Source organism: Pristiophorus japonicus, chromosome 10 (assembly GCF_044704955.1).
Source record: "Pristiophorus japonicus isolate sPriJap1 chromosome 10, sPriJap1.hap1, whole genome shotgun sequence".
Lineage (NCBI taxonomy): Eukaryota > Metazoa > Chordata > Chondrichthyes > Pristiophoridae > Pristiophorus > Pristiophorus japonicus.
This window is the reverse complement of record NC_091986.1, coordinates 43,821,357-43,834,446: the sequence shown is the minus strand read 5'-3', so window position 1 is coordinate 43,834,446 and position 13,090 is coordinate 43,821,357. Positions and strand designations below refer to the sequence as shown.

Sequence of the window (13,090 nt, the reverse complement as noted above, 5' to 3'; positions counted from 1 at the left end):
CCTTTTTCTTATGTTCTTATGTTCCCCTTAAATAAAAGAAAAGAGAAAGGTTTGCATTTCCACAGCACCTTTCACTACCTCAGCACCTCCCACAGCACTTTACAGACAATGAAGTACTTTTGGAGTGAAGTCACTGTTGTAAAGGAAACGTGGCAGCCAATTTGCACACAGCAAGCTCTTACAAACAGCAATGTGACAATGACCAGATAATCTGTTTTTGTTATGTTGATTGAGGGATTAATATTGGCCATGGGATCTTTTACATTGACCTGAGAGAGCAGGTGAGGCCTCAGTTTAGCATCACATCCGAAAAACAGCACCTCCGACAGTGCAGCACTCCTTCAGCATTGCACTGGTGTGTCAGTTTGGATTGTTGTGCTCAAGTCTCTGGAGTGGGACTTGAACCCACGACGTTCTGACTCAGAGGGGAGAGTGCTGCCCACGGAGTCACGGCTGATGCACTGCTGGTAATAGCATTTATGCTACTCGCCTCAAATATTCCTTGCTGCAGCGAGTCCCACATCCATCACAACAAACCATTCTTAACTGAACAATACCGATTGTCTCAAACGAACAGGTAGAACAATTATGAGTGAATAAACTGCAAGCTGCAAAAAGCTATCAATTTCTTTTTGCAGCCATGTTGGGTTTTTGAGCCATTGATGACATACACCTAAAAATTAGATTTATGACATAATAAAAATATTTTAAAAATGAATAATTCTAAAAGACAGAGCATTATACTTGTAGCACTCCCTTAATACTGCACTGCGCTGTCGCCCTAGGGGAAAATACAGGTTTCAAATATTTAAAAACGTGTGGGTATTCACAATCCAGCAAGCCACGTTCCCCTTAATTTTTGTTCCCCTTCTCTCTTCGTATTGACGTATGGTTCCCCGGGCACCAGCCGATGCCCTGCCCAAATATTCTTCCTTCATGTGTGAGCCTAGATTTTATTCAGAGTTGGCCGAGGCGGATGACAATTCTATTTTACATGGCATTAGAAAAAGAACTAGAGTTTAAAAAGTAGATTTCTGACAGATCAGTCTGTTGTGAAGTATTGAAGATCACGTGCAATTTACATTGCAAGGTGGTATTGGATTGCAATTGACGCACTAAATCATGTTGTTTCTGTACTATCAAAGCCTTCCTGCAGTGTAAACTACATATGAGGCTTGACTGTGGGCTCATTGCTTTGAAAACTACGTTCTCTGGTTGTTTTATAAATCAAGTCTTAACCTCTGATTATTTTCCAAAGTAAAAAAAAACCCTAAAAAAGTACTATAAAAATAAATTGACGGGAAAGTGTAGAATTAGAATATTCTTTCTCTGATAGTGATGAAATATCGTGAAAATAGCAGCAACCGTTAATGTTCTCGTTATTATGGAATGTATCTTTCTGAACCATACTATGACCATTTGTAGGAAATAGAGCGGGAGAAGCTAGCATTTCAAATTTAATTTAGACTATATTTTATAGTAAAAGAACAGATCTCATTGTTTAAAGATTATAATTCATAAGAGGAAGAAAACAAAATATTAACACGTAAAATATAACTTTTATGTTTCTTTATTGGAACTCGGACACGTCACACTTCTTTGAACGGATGTTGTTTTTCTAAGTTACTGATTTATTTTTTAGAAACGGCATGTTTCCCGATCATAGACAAGCAAGAAGAACAGAAAAAAAACCACGAGAGGTTAGAATGACATACACCTCTTATGAAGAGCGACACAAAGAGGCTGCCTCTTTACTGAGGCAAAGAGTTAGCATCCATCCCCGCCTCCCATCCAGCCTATCTTTGGACCCGAGCTTTTTCAAACAGTAATATAGTATAATACAGTTCCAGTAAACGCCGGCCAGAGAATGTCAGAGAAATAATAGCCACACATCGCAGTGTGGCAGAGCTCCGTTTTATAGAATCGCAGGGATCGGCCCTTTAAATCCCTGTGGTCATTTTGGTAAAGAAACTCCCAAAAACAAAAAAAAATAAAATAAAGTGTAAATGATTATACAAATGATTTAAATCCCGAATTCCATTTCACAAGGTCACTTCGGCTGAATTTATATTAAAAAAAACTTTCTACGTGCAATGGATTCTTACCTTCAAATGACAATGTTATTTAAAAAACCCTGTATTTATTAGTCTAAAACTTTGTATATTATAGTACCAATTCGCTGAGCTCTATATTTTCACGGAACGCCAATAACTATAATGATAACCAAAGTCTTCGCCAGATTAAAGTGGGGATAGTTGCAAATACGAAAACTGTTTTTTTCCTGCAGAAAGTAACTGCAATATATCTATTCCTAATCGGATGTTTTATTCCTGCTGTCACAAGGTGCAACAACTAGGAACAGCGACAAGGACAGATATATTGGTGTAATTGAACTTGGTGAAATGTCACGTTATTGTTTTCTGAATAAAAGACTGGTCATCAAAACTTCCCCGGAAAAAAATAAATCTTGGATTTGGTCATGACTCGATAAAACCGATGAGAAAATGAAAGTTCCGAGCACAGTCACAGAGGAAGGATACTTTATAACTGAGCAGAGTGTGACTGTACTTTGCCATTCCCGGAGTGTCACTGGATTCGACCCCGCCCCGATAGTTGTTGTACATTTGATCTCAAATCGAATAGAAATGAAATCGTTATCCAAATTCTCACACGAATAAACCAGCCTTCATTTGCGTAACTAAAAACAGAGACGGTTAAGATTATTTCAAAGCCCACCCAAACTAAGAATACAATCAATTAATGATTTGCTGTAGATGTATTTTACAAAAAAGACAAAACCTTCATTTTGCACTGTCTTAAGTGGCGATCAGAAAAATTCTAACCGAATATTATTTCAGAAAATTCGTTTGATCCAAAAAATAAATATAAACGTTAAAATAAATACATCACATTGAAATTGGCACTACAGTGAGGGGAACGACAATAAAGATCAACAAAATGTGGTGCATTCAAGTTGTCTATTATTTGCTTAAGCGCTCAAAACTATATAATCCGTCAGAATCCGTCCAGAACTTTGCATCAGGCTTATTTTGTTAACATCTCCAAATGAAGAAACTATTTTTTATCTGTAAAGGTAAGGATCCGGATAGTTTTTAGGTTGGATTTGATTTCATGCAATCGCAGTCGCGAACAGCTACTGTCTGCATCTTGTCCAAAAATAACACGAGGAAATATTCGCGTGTGCGACAGCAATTCGGGTTTGAAGCAACTCTCCAGTGAGAAAAGGTAGAGGCTATAAGAGACACTTCAGCTCAAAACCAGGTAGTGGTCCTGATTATTCAACCGAGCACATTATTATTAAATACCGGTGCACCAGGATGGATGGACTCAGTAATTCAAGGTCACATTAATTCGGAAGCATCGGGGAATGTGGAAAAGGCATATTAAACACTCCACTTCCAAGCTCCACTACAGTAAACCCAGCTAGGTACATATTTGTAACCTGTACTAATTATGTGACAATTGAATAACCTTGCTTAAAATAGAAGTTACAATGTGCGGGTTTATTCACAAAATGTGTTATCAACTACAACATATTCTGTCGCTCTCTGCGTTAATCTTTACACTTAATCCTAGAAATATATTAAATATCGCGTGTCCATTGCGGACAAAAGTGCACACAGCAATCAAAGGGTTAAGCTGGAGACAGCACGCAGCGAATGTGACACCTTCTCAAAATGTCCGAGACTGTGAACAAAGTTACACAATTTTCAAAAGCACCAAGACAAATGGCCTTATTATACAGAAATGTCTAAACAGAGCAAACATGCATGTAAGGGTGTGAGCAATGTCAAAACAAATGCAAATGTACCTGTTGCCCAAATGATGGTCTTTTCATAATAATATTTCCATCGATACCCTTACACCTACAAAAACACAATACAAAGTCATATGTCTGGGTGGTGTCGGAGTTCCCAGAGTCGCGCCAAGTGTGTGGCGGTTAGTGTATTGTGCACCTGACGCTCTTGGGTCGTGTGTTAAGCATTGAACAATCTGGATCCAGATGTGACGTTTAAAATATGTTGTCTGCAATACACATAATAATTTAAAAGAAACAGAAATCTGAACCACCCACTGCAACAGATTTGCTTCATCGATAAAAGTTTGTGATTAGTAAAGCTATACTAACATTCAAATTGATCAGAAGCGGTATTCACCTTCAACAATATAGCTTTTGTTCTGCTTTTTCTATCAGAGATCAATATCATAACAGCGTGTGTCAGGAATGAGCAGATATCTGGACACAGTACGGGGGTGCCCTTTCACCCTTACTGTAGTTGTCAAATCATCATCATCATCATCACCGCCTTCCCCGTCCACGCTACCCCCGCCATTTTCATCTTCATAATTATCTTTACACATCTTTATTTATTGATTTTTCTACTCTGCATCTCCTGAGACACCGGGGGTGGTGGAAATGTTACCCCCCCCTTTTTGAAAAGAAAACGGGTGATTTCCTTAAGAAGTTTCCTTATCAACACCAGAGAGTAATATTTTTTTTCCCACATTACTGTCACATTTTAATTAACGAGTGGCGATTGCATAATAGAGCAGTCAAAGAGATTAATCTATCTTCCAAGGAAAATCATTTGTACGCTAACGAACACAAGCTTGTGATCATTTTAATTGGTGAAACTTAAGTAACCAAATTACTCCCACTCACACAATTTGATCGACGTAAATACATGTTAAACCATTAATGTAAAGCAGAATGAGCCATTGCTAATCCTCTAATAAATGCAGTCATTGGTTTATTATTAATGGAATTCGTGGGGTAAATGCGTGCAAAACTGGAAAAATAGGAATAAAAGAAGATATCATTTGGATGCATCCCTGGGGCGTTACCCCGACGCTAGGGGGTAGATCACATTTTAAAAATTATAGTCAGTATCATAACTTCAGCACGTATCCTACCAATGAAATATTTTATCGATTAGTACGTGCCCAAAGTTCAAACCACGATTGAATTTGAATGTGGTTGGTGACAGATAAAGACGTTTTAGTATTTGTAAATTGCCTTCTCATATTTATGGACATATTGTCCTTGTATACAGCTATGTGTAGGAAAGGAATAGATATGCATGTATTCCCACATAGATTATTGAAGTCTTACTGTTGTAACCGCGGCTGCGTTGTACAGGTGATGCAATTTATAGCAATTGATGATGCACGGAGACTCCAATTTACTGACATTTTATGTTCTCTCTCTGCTCTGACCTTTCACAACACAACACAATCACAGCTTTATAATGGGAAGTTATGTTTTCACAGTGAACGCAGGCTTCCCTTCTCTAGGTTTTATCCCCTTTAACGAACATAGAGAATGCATTGGACAACAAATCTCTGGTCAGCAAATAAGGCTTGAAATTGGGTCAATTGGTGCTTGCAACATAACACAATGTTTAAGAGTATTTGCTCAAAATCTGCATTTGTAGAGTTTGTTTTGTATTTAGATCTTTGAAGCGCCTGTACCTTGTCTGGAGCTCTCTCTCTCTGATTCATGGCAGAATTCAATATATCCAACCACAAGATATAAACAACCCCATTCCAACCCACAGCACCAATTGCGGTCCTTACTGTAACGTTACCGTGCTATTGTTAATCATTAAAGCAGGGTCAATTGAATTATCTCTTAAAATTGTCTTATAACTTTGAAACGTACCATAAAATCTGCCGATTTGAAAGCTACGATTGAATGTTTATTAGGGGCAGCTTTATAATTTATGAGCTGCCATTTCGAGTGACAGGGACTCGCCATATCCCCCCTGTAATTATCAATACAACAGTCACTGTGCCCTCAGGTGGCTCTATCTGTAATTCATAGACCATTTAACGATCTCTTTGTAAAATTATATCATAACGTTGTCTCAGTGTTACCATCACTCCAGTGACTGTGTGGAGTGTGAGGATTACACACTGCAGCTCCCAAACGCTATTCTCTGATTATCCGACCTCGTAGACAATCTACTTCTAAAACCTTAACCCCTGTATATTTAAATAATAAAAGCAAGTTCAGCGATAGACAGGCACCATTGTCATAGATATCGTGTAATTTATAAGGATTTTCATTTCCGTGTTGTTTTGAGATGTGAAGCTGACAATTTCACGTTAAGTCCCTGTCAAAGTTCTTTTAAAAAAAAATCTCAATGTGTCTTTGTCAAGGTTCCAGAACAGATACTGCGGTAGAATTATCCGTCTGCTCCTTTCGCCAATAGTTGTAAATTTAAAATGAAATTAGAAAGCGAAGCGAGCAGCACAAAATGGTACTTACACTTCCCAGCAGTTCAAGTTCCTCTTGGCATCATCTCAGCATATTTATTTGTGATGGTGGGAGGGGTGACGCGAGATATTTTTTTACACACTATTTTGAGGGAATTCACTCCCGAGTAAGTTCCACTGGAGCTGCGGCGTTCGATCAGTAACTGAAATGCTATGTAACGCAACACATGCCAAGAGTAGAGAAAAGGATATATATATATAACACGACTGGTGAGACGAAACAACGGTGTTTCATGGTGTGACATGCAGCGGTAAACAATGAGCCAGCAGAGTCCCGGGTGACTCAAAGTCAAGTTCAAGTTGTCTGCCCGGTTACAGACGTCGCCTGATCTGGGGTTTGTGGTTAAAGCCAGCACAAGGCATTCTGGTTTTCTTTTAGACCAGGTCGAGATCTGGTGCCTTCAAAGAATAAAACACATTTATTTAGTCCTGGCAAAAATTAATGAAATGAAAGCCGGATTTGATTACTCACTTTGTGCGCAATTCGGATGGACTGTACCTACAAGTGAAGTTTGCTTGCTTGTGTGTATTTTTGTGATCGAGCTTTCTGGGCGGACAGAGTGGGAGTTGTTTGGTTTTTGAAAGTGACTTGGCTTCAGCTGGTGTCTGCCTCCCTAACCCCGTGGCTGAAAGAAGCAGCCGCGGGAGTGGCGTGTTTCATTGCCAGTTGTGTCGAACAACAACAACAAAAAAAATCACTTTTTTTTGGTTTTATATCTCCGGCAACCTTCCGCCGCCGCAGTGCGCTCGGGAGTTCCGTTCTAAATTGCGCATTATTATTTTTCTGTTCGCATAGGTTTGGGAATTAAATCTCATATTTTCCATTCAGACGGTATAACAAGTAGCAGATGCAGTGCTCATTCAGATTTTATAGCGGAATCATAACCTCCCCCATCCCAGTAAGTGCCCGCTTTCTTGCGGTCATTCAAAATGCAAACGAAAACACCTCTTGCACATGTCTGGCTTTGTAACTGTACGATAATCATTTCCACCTCCATTTCCATACAATTGTGTTCATTTGTTGTGTTTTACCAATCCCACATGCAGGAACTAATTACCATCGACTATTCCCTTCTTTCCCTCCCATATGATTAGAAATGAATCCCACCATGGACGGCTTTACATTACTACCTAACTTGCTCTCTTAACTTTGCTGTCTCTGCGCCCACAAGACAGTGGAAATAAAACATCTGATACTGCGAATGATCACTGTCTGAAAAATTTCCCTGAATACTACTTATTCTACAAGCTGTTTGACAAATAAACAATTAGACTGAGGATGAAAGTAAAGTTAGTCTCAAATATAGCGCGCGTTCTAACTAAACTAATCTTCTTCACTCTTTCCTCCCAGTGTGTTTAGACATTTTTAGAAAATTAGCAGACCATTTCGTGCTGTTGCCTTCACCGAAAAACACCTAAATGTTATCGAACAACCTTAAACAGATGGGCTGAGATGAACTTCAACAAATATGACACAGGTCAGAAGCAATGATGAATTATTAGGTCCTGAAATAATAACGATATCAGCATGTACACTTGCAACACGTTTTATTATATCTTTGTATGTTGTTAATGATCTCAGGACATCGCACAAGGAAAGAGAAAAAGGATGTTTTATCTAGAAATTGAAACAAAACATTCTGAACCATCTCATGTTTAACTCACAATTGTACATATTTATAGTTAAGAAACATTCTTTATAAATACTGTTTCATCTGCAGCAAGTTAATACCATAATTTAATTACAAGTGGGATAAATATGGTAAGGCGGGTATTTACAGAATGAATAACTGTTGTTACAAAAATTAACGGCACAACCTTTTTTCACAATCTTCCAATAGTATTTCACAATTCAGACTGGCAAAGCACACAACATCACAAAAACCCAGCTAACAGAAAAAATACATTCACAAGCAATTATTTGTGTATTCTGTGTGTGTTTGTGAACTGTAACGCGACTTTGGCACAGTTTCCATTCTATATGTTTGCATGGAGGTTTTTTTTACAATCCGTCGCCCTGAAAAGGTGACATAAATTTCAGCATTAAAATACAACCACAAGGAAATCATTCTTTCTGTCCTTTCCGATGCTTCCATTTTGTGCGCAATCGGGAAATGTCTTGGCACCTCAAGAAAGAAATCCACAGCTAGCGCAGAATGAGGCTAAATCTGAAGAATCCCAGGTACAGTTCAGCTGACAGGCGGCAATTCTCTATGTCCAAAGTTGTAAAAGTAGCCAAAAAGTTTGTTCAGTAAGACATAAATAACGCTGGAATCTTCATTTCTGCAAAATCTCTGGAACTCGGTATTGCTTGTCTGGGGATTATATCTTTCTTCGTTTTCCTTTGACAGATTTTAGGGGGAAGTTTTTTTTAAAATATTTTCTTTCATTTTAAGTTAGCAGAGGCGCCGTTCCCGCACGTTTGGGGCCTGCAGTCTTGCTTGCTGGTGGAGTTTTTTGTTGTTGTTAAACGTACCATTCATTGAAGTTGGAGGAAATGCCGGCGTTACCGTGCACGACAGAGGAGGCGGGAGATAAATTATTGCTGTTCGGCGGGTCGGTAGACGGGGAAACCAGGACTGGGGGCGTGGACGATTCATAACCAGAGCTGGCTGCCGGTGAGGACTCGGAACCTTGTGATGATTCATGAACCTGCAAAACAAAAGAAAAAACCCCAATCAGTCCTTTCTAAACAGCAATGGTAGCTGGCGGCACCGTCACCCCCCGATGATATTAATACAAGTGATCGCTCATTCTATAAATATTGGAAAAGTAATGACCTTCATGTGTTTCCTTAGAGAGCTGGGGTGTGTGTAGGATTTGTCACACATTTTACACAGATAGGGCTTGTCTGAAGTGTGCACATGCATGTGCTTCTTCCGGTCACTGCTGTTGGCAAAGCGCCTATCGCAGCCCTCAAACTCACACTTAAATGGCTTTTCACCTACAACAGAAAAAACAACACGGAGAAAAGGATCAGTCAAGCAACACCGCCAATAGGCCAACCTTCCACAGTTTGCAATTCGCTCTGTGATCACCAAAGCACCTGGATTTAAATACTTTTTAAAACAGAATACTGAATATTGAACCATCGGCGTTTATAACGCGAACTGGCAATTTTTAATCGCGACCCATTAAAAAAAACACAAAATATTTCAAATAAAACATCCCCAATTATAAAGTCTTAGGCTGCGGACGGAAATGCGCCGGACAAAATTGATTCGCGTTTTCGATCTGGAGGGATTAATGTGTGTGTGCGAAAGTACTTGGTTTACAAGTCCTTGCATTGCGTTCTCCAAAATGCAAATAGTCGCAATTAAAAGATTCACAGCTGCCTTTCCCCAGCTGATAAACAACAAGCCGAAAGGAAATAGTTGATCGCCTTAACACAGTGGCAGAATGTAATTAAGCAGTCCTCTTAGACTTTCAGGAATTAACATGTGTATTATATTAATTGTTCCAAACGAATTTCAGAAATAAAATATCCCAACAAAAGACACGTCGAGGTATTAAGCGACACAAAACCCAATGTAGTGCCACCGCTTGGATATCGATAGGTAGATTATATATAACTGGATAATTATATATGTTTACCTACACTTGTTTATGGGCATACATTTGTTAAAATTGCTCATTGTGTCTGGAATGTTGGAAAGATCCATCTAAACTTTGTACTTATCGACAATTCTTGATCGGCGGAACAAGGAGGTGTGAATCACATAGGAATCTTGCTAAGTACAGGCGAACAATGTAACATTACATGCTATTAGCATTTAAATTGTTTCCGAAGAAAAAAGATATGTAAACCGCCTGGAAATCTGAAGGATAGCTAGTCCGAGCAAATAAATTTCGCAGCTGAAAACCTTGCTAAAGACTCGTCTGGCACCTATGATTAATCCTACACTTGAGCAGACAATAGGCCTTCATCCTGTTACCACTCTCTGAGGAAGCAAATAGTTATTGTGTGTGTGTGTGTGTGTGTGTTTTTAAAAACTTATTAATTAATTACCGCTTTTGTTTCTCTTGCTCCTTTTGAAGCAGTGATTTAGGAAATATAATCATGGTTGTAAACAATGATGGCGCACGGGTGAAGCTTGGCTTCATTTCTCAGCTGCCACGTTTTACACACAGGATCTTCTATCCTTACATTACATCTTGACCCATATTCAAAGTTTATGGTCCAAATACAAGCCACTGCTGATGACATAATTCTACACACTTGAGAAATATTATGCAATACGACATAAATTGTAAGTCACAGCAGTTACCCCACGGAACAGCTTTGCTGATTCCAATAGCCTATGTATGTTTATACATTTTAAACTTGTAGTCCAAGGCAATATTCCATAAAATCACAAGGCAATTTCAAAATATTTTCACGTATTGCTTTTACATGCCAGAGACTCACTGTTCAATGGCCTATCTATCGCATGACCATACATGAGCAGAATTTGTGAAAAATCATTGTTTCTTAAAGCATTTGATTAATTTTGGGCATTTAGCGTGACTCCATAGGATCGAACAGCAATCTGAAGAGATATACTTTTAAAATGTGTCAAATAATTTATAGACTGTTCAATTGCTGCACCTCTCACTGTTTAATCTCTACTATTAAATTATCACTCCTATTGCTAACATTTGAAACATCGACAAGAGATTTCTCAAGAGGTGTAGAAAGTGTTTTGAAAAGTTAATTTTCATTGTTGAATGCAAACACGACAATCTTATTTTGCCATTTTATATTATTTTTAAAACATATTATTGCGGTGAATACAAGCAAGGAATGAAGCATCGGACGAATTGCGAACTGCCTGGTTCTATGTGCCGACCGCGGGATCCGCTCTCCCGTGTTACTGGGAAGACAAAACTCGGCGGTCGGAAGGGTCCAGTGGAGGGTTGTTGGGGAGGTTTATTGGGGAGATGTTGGGGAGGTTTATTGGTGAAATTTGTTGGGGAGGGTTGTTGGGGAGGTTTATTGGGGAAATTTGTTGGGGAGGGTTGTTGGGGAGATTTGTTGGGGAGGTTTATTGGGGAAATTTGTTGGGGAGGGTTGTTGGGGAGGTTTATTGGGCAGATGTTGGGGAGGTTTGTTGGAGAGATTTGTTGGGGAGGGTTGTTGGGGAGGCGAGGGTGCGGGAAATCTAGGGGTTTTACCTGTATGAGTGCGTTTGTGAATCTTTAAGTTCTCCGACCTGGCGAAAACTTTCCCGCAGCCCGGAAACGGGCAAGGGAAGGGCTTCTCTCCCGTGTGGACTCTGATGTGATTCACCAGTTTGTACTTGGCTTTGAAAGGCTTCCCCTCGCGGGCGCACTCCTCCCAGAAGCAGATGTGGTTGGTCTGCTCGGGTCCACCGACATGTTCCACCGAGACGTGGGTCACCAGTTCGTGCATGGTGCTGAAGGTTTTGTTGCAGGACTTTTTGGGGCTGGACAACTGATCGGGGTCGACCCACTTGCAGATCAGTTCCTGTTTGATGGGCTGCCTCATGTACCTGAAGAAGGCTCCGGCACCGTGGTGAGCCGCTGCCATGTTCATGCTCATGTTCATATTCATGTGGCCATAGTTGTGGTGGTGGTGGAGCTGTGCAGCCGAATAAGGGTCAGTCCTGGGACACTGGTCCGAGCGGCCAAACACTTCGCCCGGGAGCCCCAGGCGCATTTGGCCGTTGAGGACGTGCGCGTTTGGAGACGGGTGTGATCCTGCTTGTTCGTGGATGCCGGGGAACAAGATATGACCCGATGTGTCTGAGTGAGGGTGGTGTAGAGCGGCCGGGCTCGGTCCGAAGATGCCATGCTGGCTGGAGCCCGGGCTCGAGTCGCTGAAGCCCCGGCTGCGGAAGATGAAGTCCCGGGTGGAGTTGAAAGTGGCGCCCGAGTAAGAGCCGACATGGGCGGCGTGGGGAGCCAAGGCGGACGGGTAGCCCGGGCCGGCCGCCGCCTGCGAGCTGAAAGCCGAGCTCTGGCCGGGAGAGGACAGGTCGTGGTGGACTCCGCCGTTCAGCTTGAAAGCCCCCATGTGCGCCGAGTCCACGAAGGTGTTTTGAGACAAGCCCAGGTCCCGCTCCGACATCTCGGCGCTGGAGTGGTGATGGTGGTGGTGCCTGGCGAAAGATCCCACCCCCAGGGTGGGGAACTGGGGTCCCGCATCCAGCAACATGCTCCTAAAACCAGGGGGAAAACAAACAGATCTCTTTCCCCCCTCTCCCACCCACCCCCCAAAACACACAAACCCTCACGCACTCACACTCAAACACACACACACACACAAACCCTCAAACACACACACCCCAAAACACACACACACACTCAAGCACAGACACCCTCAAACACACACACACAAACCCTCAAACACACACACCCCAAAACACACACACACACTCAAGCACAGACACCCTCAAACACACACACACACACACAAACCCTCAAACACACACAACCCAAAACACACACACACACAGACGGATCAAGCAGCAACTTCAGAGATGTTGTTGTTGTTGTGGGTGATGGTCGATCTCTAAAGAACCAAATAGTCCAGAAATTCAACAAATCTACACCAAACGATTCACCTTTCCGTTTAAACAGCTTCCTTCTTTGAAAACAACAATGAAAGCGACGACAAATAGATCGAGCCAAATGATCGCGTACAACTTTTGTTTTTTTTGTGTCCTCGGAAACAGTTTTTATGGCGATCACGTAGAAGTTGTTTTTTTTTCTTGGCAGCACGAATTCCCACCGTGAAACCGTCTTCTTTGAAGCCTCTCTCTCTCTCTCTCTCTCCCCGCTCTCTGTT

At 41.1% G+C, this 13,090-nt stretch overlaps 1 protein-coding gene across 1 annotated transcript; it reads right to left on the bottom strand.

Annotated features, from left to right (window-relative positions):
• Positions 1 to 8,766: 8,766 nt before the first annotated feature.
• On the bottom strand, positions 8,767 to 12,457 carry zic2a (zic family member 2 (odd-paired homolog, Drosophila), a). The gene is made up of 3 exons (XM_070891405.1): positions 11,455 to 12,457; positions 9,081 to 9,244; positions 8,767 to 8,952 (listed from the first exon to the last, which is right to left on the bottom strand). Exons 1-3 carry the CDS (start codon positions 12,455 to 12,457, stop codon positions 8,767 to 8,769), a joined length of 1,353 nt encoding a protein of 450 aa, XP_070747506.1.
• Between the last annotated feature and the right edge of the window lie 633 nt (positions 12,458 to 13,090).

Coding starts and splice junctions, on each gene's coding strand:
- zic2a (XM_070891405.1), bottom strand. CDS start 12,457: ATGTTGCTGGATGCGGGACCCCAGTTCCCCACCCTGGGGGTGGGATCT. Junction 9,245..11,454: donor TCACAAACGCACTCATACAG/GTAAAACCCCTA, acceptor TTTCTGTTGTAG/GTGAAAAGCCATTTAAGTGT. Junction 8,953..9,080: donor CTCTAAGGAAACACATGAAG/GTCATTACTTTT, acceptor TTTGTTTTGCAG/GTTCATGAATCATCACAAGG.